Consider the following 23,180-nt stretch of genomic DNA (forward strand, 5'->3'; position numbering starts at 1 on the left):
ACAGATGGGGCAGTTGATGAAAATGTAACTATGTGTTCACAGGAATCCAATCCTGAGTTCCTCTTTGCATCATGCTCCATATTGGTTACCTCTTTGTTCCAGGGTGTCTGGAGAAAGTAGCTACCTAAATTGTTGAGGATTGACTGGATTTGTGTTCTGTGTCTGCCTGATAAGTTACTTACAGTGATAGTTACTTCTCCTACCAGTGAGCAGTGTAGAAGACTACATCTGTGGAGTACTGGAAGCTGCAATGTTAGCCATAACAGCTATGAGAACTCCTCGTAAAATACACAAGCTTATTCTTTAGAGACAAATTGTTTTCTTAAAACATGCTCATTTATAGTCTTCTGCAGATGACATTACTCTGTAGAATGAATTTCTGCTGCTTGCCAATGCTTAGATTCATATTGACCCTTCCAGATTAAGACTGGTAATCTAGGAGTGGTAAAAGTTGGTTATACTTTCCCACTTTTTGTGGAAGTCCACTAAGGATGTGGAAAATAGACAGTGAGCCAGGCATGGACATACCTTTAATTTCAGCAGGTAGATCTCCTTGAGTTTGAGGCCACCTTGGTCTTCATACCGAGTTCCAGGACAGCCAGAGCTATATAATAAGACTCGGTCTCAAGAGTGGAAAGAAGAAAGAGAAAGGAAAAATGGAAAGAAAACAAGATTAACACCAGGAAGTTATAAAAATTACAAAAATAAAATATTTTTCTGCTTCTCTGTAGGGTTCAGCACCACCTCCTTCTCCTACACCGAACAAAGAAATGAAGAACAAAGCAATTCTCTGCAAACCTTTAACAATGACAAAAGCAACATACTGTAAGCCTCACATGCAGACCAAATCTTGTCAGACAGGTAACTTAGGAACTTTTGAATTATACCTACTTCTACTTAGACTTTATTGAATTAAAAAGCATGCTTTTTTTTTAGAGTGAAGGGCTACAGAATAGATTTTGTTAGGGCATTGTGTCCTTTTGATTTTTTTTTCCCATGTGCAGTTTTTTTTTTTTTTTTATTGACTTGTGAATAAAGCATATTGTTTAAATTATTTGTGATCTGTTAATTAAAGGCCTAGAGTATAGTTTGTTAAACAATTGTATAAAACTTCTTGAACTGATACTTACAGCTGCAAGGTTTCTGTTGAGAAACGATTTCTCGTGGTCTGTAAAAATGACAGTTCTGTTTCCTCCTGTTCAGAAGAATAATAAATAATTTGGGTATCATTAACTGTTTCTGTTCTTTGTTTTTGTTTGTTTGTTTGTTTGCTTGTTTTTGGAGGTGGTGGATTCTGTCTTACTATATAGCCTAGGTTTGAATTTAATTCTCCTGAGTGCTGGGACTATAGGAATGACTATTGTGTAGTTCATTGTTTGCTCTACTTTAATTCTTTAAATAAATAAACTGAGGGGAATTGTCAGAACAGTCTTCTGAATATTGAAACATATTTAAAGGATATATTCTCACTTTTTAAAAAGTGTAAGTAATTTTTTTTCTAAGTTAGAACAGGTATGGCAGAAAGCTGTTTGAAGTTTATCAAATCTTATAGAAATTAGAAATTTCTTTTAAATGAATACAAAGTGATTTTCCTTTGTTGTCAAGTTGCCAGTTAATATTGGTCATTATGAAACCAATTGACCAAGGAAACAAAAAGCCACTGTGAAAAATAAAATCGTCATGCTTGGTGGTTGTATGTTCTAAATTGCTCTACTGGGGAGGCAGAAGTAGAGGGCCATCTTTATGAATTTAAGGCCACCTTGCTCACAGAGCAAGTTTACCAAAAGGCTATTATAGTACCCCGCACCTGTAATCCCAGGATGGAGGGAGCTGAGGCAGGAGGATTTCCAGGAGTTCAAGGCCAGCCTGTATGACATGTGAAATTATTTCTCAGACAAAACAGAAACATGTTCTTCTCTACCCTTGCCTTGTTTTTCAGATGAGAATTGGAAGACAGAGTATGTCCCAGTGCCTATCCCTGTCCCTGTATATGTCCCTGTGCCCATGCACATGTACAGCCAGAGCATTCCTGTTCCTACCACAGTTCCTGTTCCGGTGTGTAAAGTTTACCTTTCACTCTGCTGCTGCAGGCAGTTGGGAAACTTGTTTGTAATTACTAGTTTGCTGATACTGGCGAAACTGTAGCATTTAAAGTCCTGTGACAAAGTTGATTTAACAGAGGAGGTTCATTTTGGCTCATGGTTTAGAACTTCAAAGCAGTTCCATAACCTTTCAAAACAGCACCAGCAGCTGGGCAGCAATTGTTCAAACACATGAGCCTATGAGGTGCAGTTGACATTTACAGATATAGAAGCCTTCTATTCTTCCAAAGTTAGGTTTTTGTTGACTTCCTGTTCTGATGATGATACTTTGTGTTCATATGGTCATCCCAGAGAGTGAAGTTGAACAGATGGGTGTATCTGCTGTGTCAGTACTGTATTTTATATTTGAGTTAATTTTTAACACATTTTTGTGAAGCCGTGAGGTTTAGAACTGAATGAAATATACGACAAGGTTCTTAACATTTTTACTGTATCACAAATCACCTATAATATTTGGAATACTGTGCTTCAGCTTGGTTTATTTTCCCTTAGCTTTTAAAGTATCTGATTCTGTGATTTCCTTGTCACAGTAGTTTTTTTTTTTTTTTTCAATAATGTATTCCTATTGTAGTAGATTATACATTTAATTTGGGGGAAATACCTCGTATTGTTTAGTATACCTAACACATTAAATGCTTTCTTTGGTTAACTAGGTGCCGGTTCCTGTGTTTCTGCCTGCTCCCTTGGACAGCAGCGAGAAGATTCCTGCCATAGTTGACGACCTCAAAAGCAAAGTTTCTTCAGATCCTCTTGATACAGAATTGCTCACAATGACAGATATGATTACTGAAGATGAGGGGAAAACAGAGGCACCAAATATCAACAGTGAGCTACATTCTATGTTTGTCAATAAGAGGTTTGGTGGATGGGTTCTATGTATTGTCATTATTACAGTACTTAAAGGCATACTCTGTAGCAAAACTTAATATGGAAATAGGATTATAGCAGAAGTATATTAAGAGATATACCTTTGGCTCAGCAGTTAAGAGCACTAGTTAACTCTTGAAGAAGACCCAGATTTGGCTTCCAGCACACACATGCTCACATGTTTCTATAATTATGTACAGTTCCAGAGGTTCCTATGCCCTCTTCTGGCCTTCAGAGGCATAAGACACGCAAATGGTGCACAAATACACATGCATGCACAACACCTGTATACCTAAAACAGACAAAAATAATATTTTTTGTAAGGAGATTGATGCACACTCCACCTTGAGCCAGGTGTGCTCTAATGCTCAGCTTGGTCTCCAGTGAAATAGCTTGTTCCATTTTTATTTTCCTTTGGGATGATGTGTGCCCAGGGCAACAAGTACTTGGCATCAAGAGGCCCTCCATCCTCGTCCTCTCAAGTAGACAAGATTACTTTTCTGCCTACTACCACACACCTGCTTCTGTTCTTTAAGAAATCAAACAAAATTTTTCTTTTAAAGATTTATTTATATGTTTGAGAGTTGTACCATGTGTATGCCTGGCACTTGTGGAGGTCAGAAGATAGTGTTGTATCCTCTGGAACTGGAGTTACAGATGTTTGTGAGCCCCCATGTAGAGGCTGGGAACTGAACCCAGGTTCTCTCAAGACCACCTGTTTCTTCTAATTTCTTAGCCACTCACTCCCTGCTTTTTAATAGTAATAGGATTGATTCAAACTTCAACTCAGTTACTTTTCTTAGCAGGTTTCCAGGATTTTATTTTGTGATCAGTATTTTCAGTAATATTTTAGTTTTTATACTAATCAAATAAAATTTGCTTTATCTAAACCAGAATTTATCCTGTTTATTTCTGTTAGGACACTGTTTGCTACAATTACTGTAGCTGTTTTGCAGTACTGTAAGAGGTTATAAAATTTAGTGGATTAAAACTTAATAGTATGAGTTTTGTTTTTAATGAGAAATAAAAATAGACACCCATTTAGTCCCTGTGCTCAGGACATAGAGGCAGAGGACGGTGAGTTTTAGCTGTGCCTGGAACAAGATTTCATGGAAAAGAAAATGGGGACCATGCCATGAATCCTTTGTAGAAAAGTTGTGTTGTTTTGTGAACCCTTTGTTTTCTGTTTGTATGCATTTGTCTCATTTTTCTGTCCAGCTACCTACCATCACTCTTCAGTTTATATTGAATAAAATGCATGTGTAAGTGTACAACAAAAGTTAAGCAACTCTTCTAAATAGACATGTTAATTATTAGCAATATGTTAATTTTTATATACTGATTATGTGGTATCTTGGTCAAAATTTGAAAATACTATTTGAAAATTGTAGTTACTTACCTTCATAAATTTATGTCTGACAAAGAATTGCAAAGAATCTTGACCTGGGTGGATGGCTCAGTTTGTAAAGTTCCTGCCACACGAGCATGCGGACCTGAATTCCGATCCTCAGGACCTATTTAAATAGTCAATATGGCACCAATTATGGGCACTGTGGTTTGTGCCCATAACCCTGGTGAACGGAGAGGCAGAGGAACGAGGGGAGATGGACCCAGTGAACAGAGAACACAAGGACATGAGCTCTGGTTTCCATTCATGCTCGTCTCTGTGCAGTTGCATACGTCACATTGGCAAATACATGTGTTGTCCCCTCTTCCCCCTCAGCACACTGGCCAGAACGTAGGCCCCTCTCTTACCACACGCACGGATACTCTTAACATAGGAATTACTTTAGTGTTATAACATTAAGTTTTAAAAAGGGATAGACAGAGTGTGTAAGGTTCTAGTACAGCTATGAATTTTATAGTAGCTTACCTATTAATATCAGTATGTAGTTTTTCCTTTGCCAGATTAAGTACAGATACTGTTGGATTTTTTGTAAGTGATTTCTAATGAAATGATTGCTTGATTACAGGTGTAATTATTGAGACTGACATAATTGGCTCAGATCTCACAAAGAACTCTGACCCAGATATACAGTCTAACATGCCTGATGTACCTTATGAACCAGATTTGGATATTGAAATAGATTTCCCCAGAGGTACTTAAATACTTCTTTATTATTGTCAAATTAAGTTATGTAATTGTCCTTAAGAGAATTGATCATCAGTGTTTGGTTATTTCATTACCTCTTGTTTCCATAATTGTTTCTTTCTTTTTTTTTTTTTTTTCTGTATGTTTTTCATGGTAGAGGATGCTGGGGATGTGCTTTTCCAGGTAGTACATTCTTCATCCATAGTTTTTCATTTTCTGAAATAAAATTGAATTTATTACAGGAACTTTAGATATTGGGAAAGAATGCAATACTTGTATCTTTTCAATTCAGAGGTATTGATAGTATTTGGTGGAGATGGGGATCATGATAGGGTTTTCCTATACAGTCCAGGATGACCCACAACTCAAAGCAGTTCTTGCCTCAGCATCTCTAGTACTGGGATTATGGGTGTATGTCAGCACATCTAGCTCGGTAGTGCTTTTCTTAATGGTTTTGAAAGTTAAATTCACATTCAAAGGAAAAATATTCAATGTTCTTTAAAAGACATGTACTCCATTGCTTCCTGCTTTTTAGCTCAGATCAAGTATAGAAGTGTTCCATCTGGACATGTTGGCATGTTCCTACAGTCCTACCAGTAGAAGACAGGCAGAATTAGAGTTAAGGGCATCAAGTTGTTAAGTCAACCTGCTTTAATAAGGGCCTGTATCAAAAAAGAGCAGTGTTTCAAAGCCTCATATGATAGTTCAGGTAGGAGGATAGTAAGATGCAGACTATAAAGTGAGTTTCAGACCACAAGGGGGGGGAGAGAGAGAGAGATATGAATGGTTTCCTTGTTTTCATTTCCCCCTAATTTATGAATTCCTATTGAGTGAAATGTACAGTATTCCATGAAAAAGATGTGATAGATTAAAGTAGATTGGCAGTTCAGATATTCTGACTAAAGTTTTAGTGGTTTATTTTTCTAGTATCATATGTTCCATTAAATTTCTGTATCCATACTTGTTACATATGGTGTTTTAGTAGTATGAATAGGGTTTGTCAAACTCAGAACATGTTAAGTAAGATAGGTCTTCTTATCCCTAGCCTAGTTGAAATTTACCCCCTTGTCATGTGACTGTTTCTTTATTGGCTGTGTTTTTTGTAACATGTCTGTATTGTTATCTTTGAAATAAAAGATTTTTTTTTTTAATTTGTCAGCTGCAGAGGAGCTTGATATGGAAAATGAGTTTTTATTACCACCTGTTTTTGGAGAAGAATATGAGGAGCAGCCTAGACCACGACCTAAAAAAAAGGTATAAAATTTGTTAATGTCTTGAATTCATTTAATATATCTGTAGCAGCATCTCAGAGAAAGATGTATTGATGATTTCTTGTGCCTGACAGTATGGGAAGATATGATGTTAAAATCTATCTTAATACAATACAAGATCAGAATAGAAAATAATAGATTTAAAAAGGAAATTCTGACAATAAGAGAGTATTTTCTGAGTGAGCACAGTGCTACATATCTGTAATCACTGATGAGTATGAGACTGAGGAAGGATGATTGTCTCGAAAAGGGGAAGGGGAAAGGAATTGAAATGATTTTTCAAGAAATTAAATTTTTTTCATCATTATTTTTGATGAGGTTAATGAAGAAGAGATATAATTTATTAAGCATGCCAACACATAAGAGAAAGATATGTTTGGGACGGGGGATGTAATTCAGTTTGAATGCTTGCCTACCATAAGGAGCCACCTGGGTTTAATTCCTAGCACTACGTAAACTGGGTGTGATGTGAAGGAGGTGTGAAGCTAGAGGATCAGAGGTTCTAGGCTAGCTTGAGATATGTATGACACTGTTTTACTTACACACATACACAGACAACCCAAATAACACAGTAAAATAAGAAAAACCAGGTATGTCCTAGACAGTTTGGTCATTCAGACATATAGAATATAAATTTATTTAATATTCTATCAACAACTTTGGTTTTGACTTCCAACATACTGTAAGAAAATGCCTTTGACAAATTTGTCTTAAAGGAAAGACAGTAAACTTCATCCATAGTACGATGAAGGTGAACTCTTATCTGACACCATACACAGCCATTAACTCAAATGTGCCATAGTCCTGAATATTAGAGCTAAGAGTATAAACTCTTAGTCCTCAGTCTTCAGGACTTTATAGTCATAGTGTTGGAGATCATCTGGGCTAAATAAGGAGATCCTTTTCCAAAGCAGACAGACTACCAAACATGACAAGAAGGGAAACAAGAGTGAATTTTTCTTTCTTTTCCCTCCCTTTTTCCTCTCTCTTCCTTCCTTTCCCTCCCTCCCTACAACCCCCCTCTCTTTCTCTTTCTTTCCAGGTTTCTCTGTAGACCAGGCTGTCCTCTAAACTCAGAGATTTATTTATCTCTGTCTGCCTCCCAAGTGCTGAGATTAAACGTGTGCCACCACTGTCAGCTAAGAGTGAATTTCTTAAGTTATTAAAAAGTTCTTTAGTCTCCAAGGTGACACATAGAATTCTTCTATTATTTTATACTATTCTAAATTAATTTTGATTTACTTATGTTTACAAAGTGATTTGTATAGAAATATTCATGGAGTTGAATTTCAAGAAGCAATATTGTTAAAAATGATGCACACAACAGATATTATATGAAAGAGGTTTATTGGATGGAGATGGAGAGAGAGGAAAAGAGAGACATGATGGGGGCTACCCCAATGGAGAAAGGGGAGAGTAGGAGAGAGGGTAAGAGCAAGAGTTAAGAGGCAGGGGTCCATTTATAGCTCCTGCACAACTGAACCATACCTGTCAGGTGGGACTACCTTGCAGGTGACACATGCTGACATCATAGGTTACTAGGCAACCCAGAAGCAGGCTGCCTAAATGCTAACAAGTATGGATAACTATCGTTAGCTATTAGAATACCAGACCTTTCTAACACAAATAAGTACAATTTTTAAAATTTTTTTTTTAGTTGCCTTTGTTTAAAGATGACTTGCATAGAAGTCATGGAATAATATAGTCTCAAAGAAAGGATTTACAGTGTTACTTTATTACCAGGGAACCAAGAGAAAAGCTGTATCAGGATATCAGTCTCATGATGATAGTTCTGACAACTCAGAATGCAGCTTTCCTTTCAAGTACACATACGGTGTAAATGCATGGAAACACTGGGTGAGAACTAGGCACCTTGATGAAGATCTTCTGGTCTCAGATGAGCTGAAATCCAGTAAGTGTTTCAGTGTTGTTATCCTGGGTTCTATTTAAAAGTACTATGCAAGAGCAGCCAGTGCTCTTAACTGCTGAGTCATCTCTCCAGCCCCAGGATTTATTTTAACTCATGTCTGTATGACTGTGAATGTATTCTGTGTGTGGGGGGGGGGGGCGGTGTACCTGCGGAAGCCAAAAGAGGACATCAGAGTTAAAGCTGGAGTTAAAGGCAGTTCCGAGCTGCCCAACATGGGTGCAGAGACATAACAGTTACTGATTATTTCATTTCTTTTTAGCTAAATCAGTAAAGTTAAAAGAAGATCTACTCTCTCATACCACAGCTGAGCTCAACTATGGGTTAGCTCATTTTGTCAATGAGATCCGACGACCAAATGGAGAGAATTATGCACCTGACAGCATCTATTATCTCTGCCTTGGTATACAGGAGGTAAGCTTTTGCATATGATGCCACTAAAACAAGTTTTGTCAGAGTTGGTAGATATAAATGTGCCTCTGCAAATTGTTTTCTGATTTTAAAACATTTTTAGCTGTGTTTGTGTGTGTGTGTGTGTGTGTGTGTGTGTGTGTGTGTATGCACGCACATGCCCATACATGTATATGGATGTCCACAAAGGCCAGAAGAGAATATCAGAAACCTTGGAGCTGGTGTTTATAGGTGTTTTGAGCTGCCTGATATGGCTGTTAGGATCTGAACCCCGATCCTAAAAGTTGAGCAGTGCTCCTAGTTAGGTGAGCCATCTCTTCTGTTGGTTACCAAGAAAGGTACAATATAATCTCTTTGGAAATACTTAGGGTATTTAAAAGATTTTCCTAGATATTTTGTGCTTTTCTATGACATAGTGCATATGTTTCTTACACCTTCAAGTTCTTTAGAACTGGCTATCAGCAAAAAACAATTGACTTAACTCAAGTGCTGCCTTTTCCCCTCTTAACGTCATGTCTGAGGCTGACCTGGGACTTCCAGAAACCCATCTGCCTCTGCTTCTCATATGCTGGAATTAGCACATGCACCATCATGCCCAGCCTCATGCATCTTTTGTGAGGAATTTTAACAGCATTGTGTATTTGGGGAGGACATCACTTTTTAGTAGTTACAAGTAAATGAATTCACAGACTGTTTTTAGCTATAGAGTTCCTTTTAGAGCTGCTGCTGTTTCTATGTAAGCACAGGGGAGAAATATATAAACCTAACCCACACTAGCATTAAGTGACTGTACCTGCCCATTGTTTCATCTGTCATTATTTTTGACTGTGCAGATGTAAAGATCAACTATTTTTCTATATGAAACATTGCACTAGAGTTTAGTGGGAAAGGGAGAGAAAGTTTCATTTTTTATTTATTCACTTATTTTTGTGTGAGTGTCCCCTATCAGCTTATACACCTGCACGCCAGAAGAGGGCATCAGATCCCAGTGTAGATGGTTGTGAGCTACCATGTGTTTGCTGGGAATTGAACTCAGGACCCATGGAAGAACAGACAGTGTCCTTAATTGCTGAGCCATCTCTCCAGGCCCGGGAGAGAAAGTTTTAGATGAAGAAATTACTTGTCAAATTTTCTAATTTACTATCATAAGTTAATAATTTTCTAATTTTTTTGGGTTTTGTTTGTTGTTTTGAGATAGAATTTATTTCTCTGTGTGGCCTTGGCTGTCTTAGAACTCACTTTGTAGACCAGGCTGGCCTCAAACTCACAAAGATCCATCTTCCTCTGCCTCTCAAGTGCTGGGATTGAAGACGTGAGCCACCACTACCGGCTTCTAATTTTCTTTTAATGTTGGAAGAGTATGCTCTTTCATTTGTCTTATTGTTGATTTGTGTTTTGTAGTTTCTTGAACAGTCTATTTAGGAATCATCAGACTTTTTTCACAGAGGACAAAGTAATAAGCAATTTAGTGTTCCAGAACAACAACAAAAAAACCGAGGGTGTTACACAATTTTTTAAATAAAGCTGTGTTCTGTTTGTTGAGGCAGGGCTCTCTTGTCCAGCCTGGGCTGGGAGTCTTTGTGGACCTCAAATTTTGCCCCTGTGTGATGGTGTTACAGGCACACACAGTCCTTCCTGGCCTTCTGTGTGGGTTGCTGGGGATTTGAGCTGCTAGGATGGTTCTTACCCACTGAGCTGTCTCTCCAGCTTTCCTAAACAGTAAGTTGACATCATCCCAGGACTTTACTCTGGAGTATTTCATAGGAAGGAATGGAGTAAGCTTTTGTTTTAGAGCTGTGATTGGTGTATTTCAAGTTAAGAAATAGAGTAAAATAATGGCCTATGTAGTTAATTTAAATTCTGTACAAATGAGACGTTTTCCGTAATTATTAAAATATATACAGACAACTTTCTTTTATTCATGAAGCTCTAAGGCTGCATTATTTTTTCCTTGTTGAATAAATTTTATTTATTTACTTTATAGCCTGATCCCAGCTTCTAAGGCTCCCCTAAGACATTATATAATATAAATATATTTATAATTTTTGTGAAATAAACTTGATTTTGTTAGTCCTTCATCTTAATTTTTCCTAATTAAAGGACATTGATTGATGTGGGCTTTGGAAATTGGCATACACCTGTTGATAAATTACATTTACTGACTACTAATAATTGATTTTCTATGTACCTATGCTGTTAAATGTACCTACTATTATTTTTGCCTTTTTCTTATATTAGATGAGTTTTAAGTAGTAGATTGTCAAAATTACCCAGCTCATAAGTTTTGAATGTGGACGAAATGTGGTAGCACAGTACTAGGGAGGCTGAGGCAGGTAGGCTCATGAGTATGAGGGCAGTTTGCACTACATAGCAAGTTCCAGGCTTGCCTGAGCTACATAGCCCTTTCTCAAAAAAAAAAAAAAAATCAAATAGAGTCTTAGTAGTTTGACTTTAAAAAGTCTTTATAAACCAGGACATGTGAGGGAGAAGGGTTTTGAGTTTGAGACGGGTATGGGCTGTGAGGCCACTATAATTTGCTTTGTTATAAATATGTGGGATATTTATAACAAGGAGTATTGGTTATCCAGTTTTGGGACAAATTAATTTTACCCAAGTATCTCAGTAAAAGGTTTAACAGTGGGCTGAGGAGATGGCTCAGTCTGTAAAGAGCTTGCAGTACAAGCATGAGGACCTGAATTTGGGTCCTGAGACCCGTGCAAAAAGCCAGGTGTGGTGGTGGTATTTGCTTATAATCCCAGTGCTGGGAAGGTGGAGATGGGAGGCTCTCTACAGCTCCTGTGGCTTCCTGGCCAGACAGTCTACCTGAATCAAGTGAGCTCCATGTTCAGTAAGGGCCCCTGTCTCACAAAACAGTGGAGAAATGATTAAGGAAGACACTCAGTGTCCATCTCTAGCCTCTGTATGCATTTATACACACACTCTCTCTGTCTCTCAAATGTGTATACCAACAAGTAACAATATGAAAGACTTTTTTGTTTTTTGGGATAGGGTTTATCTATGTAGCCTTGGCTGTCCTGGACTTGCAGCCTCGATCTCACAGAGATCCGGTTGCCTCTGCCTCCCTGACTGCTGGGATTACAGGTGCGTGCCATCGCGCCTGGCCATAAAGGGCTTATTAAGTTGACTTTTTTGGAATACAGGTAGAAATTTTCTAGACAGAAGGGATAAGAGGAAAACAACATCCCTAGAAGACAGAGTCAGGGCACAGTTTCCCAGAAACCATGTTTAACATGGCTGGAATATCAGTTGTGAAGTTTAAAGTCAGACCAGAAAGTGCCTGGATTCTTGCATAAACTTTGTTTTCAGGTAAAGATTGTTTCTGTTTTGTCTACTGTAGTGGAAATAAAGCCCAGAGTCTTGAGTACACTGAATAGGTGCTCTACCCTTGTGCTGCACCCTTGGTTAGGTTCTCAACATTTTCAGAAGCACACCCTTGTATACACATACACACACTTAATTGGCAGAAGAAGAGGGGGAGAGCACAGGCAGCCAGCTCCTTGGTGTTTTCCTGTAATCATTAATTATCCATTAAAATATAAATTTTTCTCTGTATGATATAAACTGGACTCATATTTTGTCTGACAGACTAATAAGAGTTTGTGTGTATGTGATGTGTGTGAGGTGTGATGTTTGAATATGATAAAGTTATATGTATGCCACACTGCACAGATGACAGAGGACAATTCCCCCTTCCCCTCCCTGAGACAGGGTTTCTTGTGTAGCCTTGGCTGTGTACCAGGCTGGCCTCGAACTCAGAAATCCGCCTGCCTCTGCCTCCCAAGTGCTGGGATTAAATAAAAGTTTGTACTGCCATCGCCTGGCCAGAGGACAGTCTCATAGAATGGATTCTGAAAACCTAACTTGGCTTGTCAGGGTTTGTGTGGCAAACGCTTCTTACCTGCTGTGCCACCTCTCTGGCCTCAGGCTGATGATCTTTACCCAGTTTTTACATTCAGGGTTCTGTGCTATACTTTCTAAATCTGCACGTTTTAAGCAACAGGTTTATTGGCAATATATGTGTTTTCAACTTGTACACATACCCAAGGCCTTGTTTTTATTAGAATGTTGCTTTCCTTAAACGTAACGTTTTTTTTTTAAAGAAATACAAAATATAATACATTCACTATTTATAATTAGTTGGTTTCCCTTCAATAATTTTTTTTGTAGTACTTATGTGGTAGTAATCGAAAGGACAACATATTTATTGATCCAGGATACCAGATGTTTGAGCAAGAACTGAATAAAATACTCCGAAGTTGGCAACCAAGCATACTTCCAGATGGTAATGCTATTTTCAGTATATGTTGATAATTGATAATGGGATTGTTATTTTTACAGAAAATATCGTAAATATATTTGGAAGTAACTTAAGTTAGAATGTTAGAGTTTGTGTGCATGAGATCATTTGAAGATAAATACAGTAAGTAATATTTGTGAAGAACTTTGAAAAACCTGTGATCTTCTTTCTTTGGTGTGAAAAAGCTAGGTATTTATGTCTTCAGACCTACAATATAGATTCTGATGTAAAGAAAATGTATTAGTTTATGAGGAGCATGTATTGTTTTCAAGAACTATACAAATTTTTATTATTTTTTATTATAATGTGCTTGTTCTACTTAAAGACAGAAGTCAGCATCCTGTACATTATTCTGGGGATGGTGGTGTCAGTCTGTCTGTTTCCCAACCTAGATGTTGTTAAAAGAGCTAATATGTAACTCCGAGGCTCATTCACACAGGCTAGTGTGAGTAGTGGATTGACATAGGGCTGTTTTACATTTACTTTATTTGGTTAGAATGGTTAGAATGAAACTGTGGTATTTATAATTCTTTTAAAGTAGTTTTCTCTATTTAAGGGTCAATATTCTCTCGAGTTGAAGAAGACTATCTCTGGAGGATAAAACAACTAGGATCACATTCTCCAATAGCTCTTTTGAACACCCTATTCTACTTTAACACTAAGTATTTTGGCCTGAAAACAGTGGAACAACACTTAAGACTTTCCTTTGGCACTGTGTTTAGGCATTGGAAAAAAAATCCTTTAACAATGGAAAATAAAGCATGTCTCCGATATCAGGTGTCTTCCTTATGTGGAACAGACAATGAAGGTATTGTAACTTTTCTTTAAAAAACAAGATTTATCTTTATTTTACGTGCATGAGTGTGCTTTTCCTGCATGAGTGTATGTGTGCATCACACATGTTCGGTGCCCACAGGTGTTATAAGAGGGCGTCAGATCCCCTGAAACTGGAGGTCTGAGTGGTTGTGAGCCACATGTATGTGCTGGGAACTCAATCCAGGTCTTCTGCAATAAGTACCCTTAGCCTCTGAGCCATCAGTGGCTGGGACAGTATAGCATTGTTATTTGGGGATTGTTTGTAGTGGGAATATTCAAACTTTTTAAAACCTACCTTAGCCATTCACTAAGACACTAAAGACAATTATTTTCATAAAACACAATAAGCTGTGTCTTCCGTGGTTTTGTTTTTGTTTTTGTTTTTTTTTTTTTTTTTTTTTTTGAGAGGGTCTCACTGTAGCATTGGCTAGTCTGTAACTCCTTGTGTAGACCAGGATGTTCCAAACTCCTAGAGATCCACTGTATCAAACTGTATCTTCTTAAAGTATCTTATGTCTTTTGTTGTAGTTTGTTTTGTTTTGAGATAGGATTTCTAGGCCAGACTGGCTACACCTGTTTTTATGCTGAGCTGGGGTTCAAACTAGGGCTTCATGCATGTTAGGCAAGCACTCTACCAACTGAGCTACATTCTCAGCCTCTCAGGTTTTTTTCATCAAAAATTGTGCATTACCAAAAGCTACCAAAGAGAAAACTCTGAAGGTCACTTAGTCCTATGTTGCTAAAACAGGTACTAAGTGTAACAGCCTTTCCTCCGAATTGTTTTAGGGGGCTGTGGGAGAACGCAGAGGATAAAACTATTTGCTGTGCAAGTCTGACCACTTGAATTGGAATTCCCAGAGCCCACATCCGAAGTCAGATTCAGTAGAGTTGGGTAGAGGAGAGGCAGGGACAAGAGAATCACCAAGAAGCTCATAGGCTGGCTAGCCTAGAGGAGGCAGTACAGCAGCAGAAAGAGAAAGAATCCTGCCTTGGATAGGTGGGAGAAAGAACTGACACAAAGTTCTCTCACCTTCGCATATATGCTGTGACACTTGTGCACCCACGTTTAGACACGTCATGCATGCACATACATACACAAGAAAACAAGATTGATTTTAGGAGGCTTACTTTTGTTGTTGTTGTTGTTGTTGTTAAAGATAAAATTGCTACTGGAAAACGAAAACATGAAGATGATGAGCCAGTATTTGAACAAATTGAAAACACAGCCAACCCTTCTAGATGTCCTGTGAAAATGTTTGAATGCTACTTGTCCAAAAGGTGAACATTAATAATATTTGACTAAAATTTTGTAGGAATTGGAATTTCTCCACTGTCTGAAAGCAGCAGGCGCTGGGAACTGTTAAGTGTGAGTGTTGGTTAAATAAGCTCTGGCAATCAGGAAGTGCAGACTTGGGTTATACTTTGTAAACAGTTTCCCAAATCTTAGTGCGCTTTCCAGGGTGGTTCTCAAGAACTTGTAAAAAACATGATGGTCACCTCTGCATGACCATGTTTCTTACTGTGGCATAAGGATAGCTTTCTCTAGCTCTGTTCTGGACCACCAGTTTAGTTTCATGGATTTCCAGTGCTGGTAACTATTTGCCAAATGGCAATCCCTTTTTTTGGTATTGTCATGGTGGTATTTAATGTTTCTTCTTCTTTTCTTTCTTTTTCTTTTTTTTTTTTTCTTTCCTTTTCTTTTTCTTCTTTCTTTCTTCTTACTTTGAGTAGCCTTGGCTGTCCTGGACTCACTTTGTAGACTAGGCTGGCCTCAAATTCACAGAGATCTGCCTACTTCTGTGTCCCTGAATGTACAGATTACAGACATGTGCTACAGTGCCCTGTATAATGTTTCTTCTATTGTATAATGCTGTAAGAATTTTTATGTGTTGCATATTTTCATTATTTTAAGTCACATTTTTCACATTTCATTTTTCCTGAAATGGACATGCACAAGTAAAGTCATTCATTTGAGATTATAATTGCACCATTACAATAACTACGAAAATAATAATATGTATGTTAAAGAAGTCTTGGATTCTGTGAAATATAGAATTTAAGTTATAGTAGGGAACTAATCTTTTATCACAAGAACTTTAAGAACAGTTTACTGTTATTGCAGTTAATGTGCAGACTGCAGCTCTGAGCTTACCTGTTGCTTGGGGCTGAGTCATTCTTTCAAGAAGTAAAGTTGTGGGGGATTTTGTCACATTTTGTGAAATTGACCCTTTTTTTCTCTTTTTCTCCAAAGTCCACAGAATCTTAATCAGAGAATGGATGTTTTTTATTTGCAACCAGAATGTTCTAGTTCTACAGATAGCCCTGTCTGGTACACATCTACTTCCCTGGACCGGAACACCTTGGAAAATATGCTTGTACGGGTTCTTCTAGTAAAAGATATTTATGATAAAGACAATTATGAACTGGATGAAGACACAGACTAAAAAGGAGCATTTCAGAAGCAATGGGATAACACAGCATTAGATAGTCATGCTGCTAGATCTTTACAGGAAAGCATTTCAAGTTTACTTCTTCTGTTTTGAGTTTTGTAGCAACGTACCCACACTGGGTATCACCATGTAAATAATCTGTGAGTGAAAGTTGCCATTATTCTATGTAGTGGTTTTAGGATACTTAACAAATACATCAAATTCTTTTTTATTATTATTTATTTGATTAGGTATGTTTGTAACTTTTTACATTACAAAATATGAAGAGAATGTGCCATGTATAAGTTTCTCTTTGTTGCACTGCTCTACTGTTGCAAAGCTCCCTTCACAGGGTGTGCTTTTACTGCGTTCTTGACCAGATGGTTGTGTGTGGGTAGCACTACTCAAGTTTAGAACTTGCAGTGTCTTTCAGAATTTTTAAAATAAACTGTAAACTAATAGGCTGGGTTTTTTTGTTTTGTTTGGGGTTTTTGTTTTATGTTTTAGTTACTGAAGCCTTACCAGGTTATGTAGAGAGATACCATCTTCTGTACCAAAAAATAGACAAGAGAATGCTGTTGATACTGGTGTTCTGTAATGTGAACTTATGCTGGTGAAAACAACTTTATGTTCCCCTTATTAAAACTTAGTGTCCTTTTCTCACTTGTGACTTTCTGCATCACCCCATCAATGTATATATGTGTATGTAGAGAGAGAAAAAAAGAAGAGAGAATGACTATAACTTGAAAACAAGATGAAGACATTTTTCTTTGTAAAATGTCTCATGACAGTATAAGACTTTTATCTTTTTTCATGTCAACCATCATTGTATGAGATGACCCCCCACCCCCAAGGGTACATATCATGCTGCATTTCAACTTATATAGCACTCTGAAGTTTTGCCACTCTTAGAATTCTTGTGCCTGCTTCCAAAAGTGACCGATGCATATGCGGGGCAGAATTATTTTTAGAAATGCCACTCCTAAAATAGTCATTTTAGAAAGTCATGCTACTTGAAGGAAGATAGTGTCACATTTTCCTACAGAGGTACCAGTGGAGAATGCTGATTAATCCAAATGACTACAAAAACTGGTGGATAAGCCAGTCTCAGAGGAGATCCTGCCTAATACTAGACTGTCTGGCTTCGAAATTTTGATCACTTCTTATAGAAGATTGCATTTAAAATACCCTTGTGCTTCTGCATAGCAGTTTATCTGTTGACAACTTTTAGGTTAAGGAAATTCAAGTTATCCTTTCTAAAGCCTGAGTAAAGTGGTAGTTGAAAAGTATCAACTATTTGGCTGACTTTATATAGCATGTGTGATGTTACTTTATTTCTGAATCCTGAAATCACCATGGTGATGCTAGTTTTCAAATAGTTCTGAAGGAAATTGGCCTGTTTTCCACAGTGAGTAGACAGTATCTACATAACCCTTACCTATTTTCTTTCTTCCTTAGGATAAATTTTCACACAGTAAAGAAATTTTCTCAGTCATGATTTTGAAAATTTCATAGATACAGCTACTGCTCGTTTAAGCAATAACTATCTGAAATGTTTTTGGCATGAAAATTTACAGTGTTCTAACTTTTTGTAAGTTTGAATAACTTCGGTCCCTTGGTTTTATATTTGAATCATCAGACCGACAGTAGCTAATCCAATACAAGTTACTTTACTAAGCTAGACTCCCTCCCACCCCATTTGCCTGTTGAATGAAGCTGGAAACACTTAAAACAGAATGCAGATGTTTCTTAGCTTTTCAGCGCTCCTTCTGAAGCACTTTTACTAGAGATGCATATTGTGATTAAAGGCTGGTTAATCCTAGCCATCTTTTATTCAGAGTGGTGCTACAGCCCATCAAAAAGCAATAAACTTACCCACAAATGTCATGTGTGTATTTTACCAGATACCATACATTTCTGCTGTGGTACTACTAAGCACCGTGTCTTGCTATTTAGTTTTTATTGTTTGTACATTTTGCTTTTCTAAGCAGAAATGCCTACAGAATTTTGATCTTACATGATAGAGGATTTAGAGCTCGTCTGTGTCTCATGCAATCCAATGATTGATCTATTTGATTCTCAGGGGGAAAGAAAATATTTTATGAAAATTGTTCTGGGAAATTTATTTCACCTGGAGCATATTTCTTTGATTCTTGGCTCTCCTTAGTGTGTGGCCATAACTGACTGCTGAGAGAAAGGACAATGAAATGATAGTTTATTTTTGCTTCTTGGTGATTTCTGACTATAGACAGCATCCTGTAAATATAACTTTATTGTCTTGAGATGTCTATTGAAGATACTATATTTTTCTGTTCTGAACGATTTTGCCACTTAAAATCGTTCAATAAAAAAAATGACTAGCCATTCTGAGGCAGGTGGATTTCCCATGCAAAGTGAATCCTCAAAAGGCGTTTACTGTATTAGATAACATGAGCTATTAAAGGATTTTTCTAGGCAAGATGCTCAGCCTTTTTTTTTCCCCATAAAAGTACTTTTTACTCAAATCGTAACTCATGTTTTCCTTTCATGAAATGGAGTGGTTACCAGTGTGTTAATACTGTTAAATAGGAGGGTGAATAATGTTCTGTGCTTTCTAATTTACGTTGCTTTTGCTGGCTTCCCTTTGTTCCGGCCAATTGTGATTTGCAAACCAGGATAACTCATTATGTGGGGCATGAAGAGCTGTAGTGACAGGGAGGGCAAAAAATGGCAAGTTTGAGTTTGCACCACTGTACTGTAGGTCCACTTAGTCTGTGATCCTAAATATCTTAAATGTCCAAAGTGCAGTCCTAAACTAGTAAACATTAACATTTTATCAGGCCAACTATTTTCAAGAGGTATCATTACATGGTTCTGCTTTCGTTCTAAGCTACCATTGACTAAGTTACTTTAGTTGCCTTTCAGAAAAAGGGGGGATGGGTCATTACTTCTGTGTGAAAGCATTTTAAAGAATAAATTTCCTTAACAGGATTTGCAGTTTTACCCCTGATAAGCCAATACACACATTTAGAGTAGATTGTATTGCTAATTCTGTTTGCTCTGTCTTTGGGATTATACCAGTTTCAGGGCCTTACTGGTGCAGAAGCTTATATTGCAACAGGGCAGCTTCCTTTATTCAGGGCCTGGGAGAAGAAATAGCTACTCTACTTTATATTTTCATATGAAAGAATAATCCTATAATGGCTGTGCTTCCCACACCACGAGATGAACTGGATAGGAAAATGTCCCTACAGGGAATATCCAGATTACTGAATTACAAGATCGTGAATTTTTGCCTTTTGAAAAGGAGACTAAAATACAAGCCAAGATTTAACTTTGGACTTTAGTGACAAGTTGGAAACATGAAATCTGCAGTGGTCTGAAATTTGAAAGTGTTGAAGGTCATCATGACGGTACTAAGACTTTGGGTGTTCAGGCAGTAAGTCCATGGCACTACTGCAGACCCCAGAGTGAATCCCATGTGGAGCCAAGCTTCTCAGCTTGTGTTAGGCTGGAGGGCCACAGGCAGTTTTCAGCAAGCTAGCACCAAGCTGACCGTGTTTCTGTTGCACCGCAGTGACAGGACTTCAGGTCTAAAATCCCCTATTGCTTGGGTTTTTGATTATGGAGTTGCAAATTGATCCTGCTTAACAGTGCACATCACAGGTTGACAGTGAGTCGTCAAGATTCACTTAGAAGCATGTTTTCTTGGAGAGGGGAAGGTCTCAAACAGCTTCAGTTTTTAAAGTCCAGTTTGGAACTGCACACCAGTGTTAACATAAAACTGTTTACTACGCATTTTCCTATTTTTGTTTTTCCATTCTGGGTCTCTGTGTGTAGCCCTGCCTGTCCTGGAATTCACTCTGTAGACCAGCCTGGTCTGCCTCTATCTCCTGAGTGGTGCCTTTAAAGGCATGTACCACTACATCCGGGTATCCTTTTTGTGTGTGTGTGTGTGTGTGTGTGTGTGTGTGTGTGTGTGTGTGTGTGTGCGCGCGCGCGCGTGCGTGCGCCACAGAATTGCTCTCCAGGATAGGTAAAGAGAAAAGGATAGTGTGTCAAACTGTACTTCTAAGCAACATACATGTACATTTAACTGCTAGAAGTGCGCTCAACAGCTTTAAGAGGCTGTGAACAGTCTAGATAGAAGTATTCCCAAAGGCTACTGCTGCGCTCTGGGCTTCTTTAAGAGGTCATTATTACCTGTGAATGTGGTGTGGGCTGATTCCTGTGGCTGTGGTTGCTCCACTGCTCCAGTGGAAATGATCAGTAGTTTGGCACCGTGACTGTATCAGCCCTGTCTGTGGCTTTAAGCCTAACCCAGTACATGAGTAGTTAAAAAATAGCTCCCAACGCCTATCCTTACTGTTCACCGTACATGAGCCAAGTCTACAAGGCCTACAATGACTCAGGAACAGTCCAGTTTCTGAGTTCTGTACAGTAAGTGGAACATACACCGCTGAGCACCCTGCAGGTTGTTTTAAGAGTTCTTTATTGGTAGAGGGGTTCCACAGTAATTGCTTTTGATAAACTCCGCGCACTGATAGGTCCTTTTTAATTCTGTATGCAGTATAAAACATTCCCACTTTGATCACATTAATAGCTTGTTTTTGTTGTTGCTTGTTTGAGTCTCATCCACCTATTAGAGTGACTTCAAACTCTGATCCTCTTGCCCCCTCAAGCGCACAGATTTGTAGTTCTAAGTTCCTGTCAGCAGGTGGCAATAGTGCCATACCTGCATTATTTTTATTTGTGGTATGCTTACTATGTTTAAAGTCCTTGGGAATCTTGGAATGTAGAATTTTTAAGGTGAATTATATGCTGTAGATTTATGTTAGTGGGTTCAGAGCAGCCCTTTGTTACTAGACTTCAGTTAAGAACCATGTATGTGACTGACTGCCATAAGCTATGCCTTAATATAGTCTAAGTCAGTTTCTGTCACAGACTCGGAAGGGGAAGTCTTTCAAGGTTTTCAGGTGAGTACTACTAAAGGGGAACTGGTGATAAAAGTAATAGATTGGTATTTCTTAGTAAAATAAGTTTAGTTTTGTTTTGGTAGAGATAAAAGAGACCTATAAAATTTGCATTTGGTTTTTGTTTTGTTTTGAGATAAGGTCTAGTATGTAGCTATGACTCTCTTGGAACTCAATGTGTAGACCAGGCTGGCTTCTAACTCAGATCCACCTGCTTCAGCCTCCCAAATGCTTGGACTAAAGGAGCATGGCATCACACCGGGTCCCATTTAGATTTTAAGAATGCACAAACTAATTAGAGTAGGAATAAAATACACAAGTGATAATTTTAGACTCACCATTTCTGAATCACTGAAAGTAACATTCACTTTCTACTGTTTTGGGCATTTGTAGCATAAGTACAAACAGGACGTCTTTGTGGGGAGCTACACTTTCCTTGGAGCCAATTGTTCATTCAGCAAACTGTCCTTCAGGCACCTGTCCACGTGCTAAGTGCACAATGGGATATAACAGCCCAGCCCCTCTCCAGGATATGGTCTGTAGCTGGGGAGACTGTCAGCTAAGATGGGCTCTTGGGCCTCCCTTAGAACTGACAGTGAGACCAGCTGTCTATCTGAAGTAGTTTTAGGCTTCTCTATCTTTCCTGTTCTGTCAAGGGGGAGATGCAAAGAGGAAATAGCAGGGGACATTTTCCAGACTCAAGATTTCAGCCTTTAGATCATGTCTGTTTTTAATGTCCCCTTATTACAGGAGCAGAGCATACATCATACTTTGTGAGAATGTAATGATACAGGGTCATCCCCACCCCCACCCCTTCTCAAGCACCTAGAAAAGTTCTGATACATACTTGGCGTTAATAAATGTTTGTTGTGGGGCTGGAGAGATGGCTCAGTGGTTAAGAGCACTATCTGCTCTTCAGAGGACCTGAATTCAAATCCCAGCACCTACATGGCAGCTTACATCTGCAACAACAGTTCCAGGGACTCGGACACCCTCACACAGACATACAGATAGGCAAAACACCGATGCGTGTAAAATAAAAATAATTGTAAAAATGTTGAGTGAATCAGTGGTTATAAGTACATTTACGTTGCCCTAAAAGCAGAGGAGCATTGGAAATACACATTGCACGAGAATGTGCCTCTGAGCATCTGTTATGTGGGTCCCTCCTGACATCCTACATACTGCTGCCTCCTGAGTTCCTTGGCCTTCCGTTTCAACAACCAGGGGAGTTAGGGTACGGAGCCAGATGTAGACGGGTACTCGGTTCTAGAGCAGCTGTGTTTGTAACTGGCTAGAAACCTAGTCAAAATCCGCCACAAACGCTTAAAGGAAGAACAGGCGTGTAGGTAGAGTGTGATAAAAGGACTGTTGACAAAGCCTGTTCTAACCCTTACTGTGCTGGGTGACACGTTATTTTTATGGTTTCAAAGTCTGAGAGTCCCATCCGGTTTCGAGGGGGTGATCTGTGCCCACATCTCTTAGATTCCACCTAGTTTTCTAGACTGAGCTCCACCTGGGCCATGTTTATGCTGTAACACTTGTGCTTTTCACCAAAGCTGGAGTGTTTGAATCAGTCCTGTGGCTCTTCTATCCAAAGTGTGAGGCTCCCTGGCCCCAACAAAAATTCCTGTGGGACTAAGAGCAATTGTTTATTCCAGTGTCTTCCGTGGAACACCACCTGCAAAGTGGTGCAGTCACCCACAATTTAAGACCCAAGTCACACCAGCCAATGCAGAACTACGATCTGTTTGGGGTTTTTGCCGTGTGCCCTGGAGCCACGTGCAGTTTCGCCAGGTTTGAAGCAGGACATTCCAGGTGACACTAGAACGCAGAACTCGTCTCCTTTATATGAAATGGCAAGTGAGTATATGCCAGGTCACAAGTAATAGAGAATTTGATGGCTAAGCAGCTGCATTAGTTGGAACTTCTTAACATCACGTTCCTGCGCCGGGAGGATGACTGAGTGAGCAATGGTACCGACCTCCAAACCCG

At 38.6% G+C, this 23,180-nt stretch overlaps 1 protein-coding gene across 4 annotated transcripts in view; it reads left to right on the forward strand.

Moving 5' to 3' along the window:
* Zmym2 (zinc finger MYM-type containing 2) overlaps positions 1-16,896 on the forward strand; it is a 68,530-nt gene extending 51,634 nt beyond the window's left edge. For 2 of the 4 annotated variants that reach the window (XM_055616777.1, XM_055616783.1), the window contains 11 exons: positions 732-861; positions 1,940-2,055; positions 2,756-2,927; positions 4,943-5,068; positions 6,221-6,315; positions 8,076-8,244; positions 8,522-8,673; positions 12,859-12,973; positions 13,545-13,796; positions 14,962-15,082; positions 16,056-16,896. In XM_055616777.1, coding sequence (XP_055472752.1) covers positions 732-861; positions 1,940-2,055; positions 2,756-2,927; positions 4,943-5,068; positions 6,221-6,315; positions 8,076-8,244; positions 8,522-8,673; positions 12,859-12,973; positions 13,545-13,796; positions 14,962-15,082; positions 16,056-16,248 — 1,641 coding nt within the window. In that variant the 3' untranslated portion in view covers positions 16,249-16,896. Of the gene's footprint in view, positions 1-731; positions 862-1,939; positions 2,056-2,755; positions 2,928-4,942; positions 5,069-6,220; positions 6,316-8,075; positions 8,245-8,521; positions 8,674-12,858; positions 12,974-13,544; positions 13,797-14,961; positions 15,083-15,117; positions 15,267-16,055 lie in introns of those variants that run through there. The other 2 variants (XR_008721202.1, XM_055616791.1) reach the window with 2 other exon arrangements.
* The last annotated feature ends 6,284 nt before the right edge of the window (positions 16,897-23,180 follow it).

The sequence above is a fragment of the Psammomys obesus genome, unplaced genomic scaffold (genome assembly GCF_907164565.1).
Source record: "Psammomys obesus unplaced genomic scaffold, mPsaObe1.curated_primary_1811, whole genome shotgun sequence".
Lineage (NCBI taxonomy): Eukaryota > Metazoa > Chordata > Mammalia > Rodentia > Muridae > Psammomys > Psammomys obesus.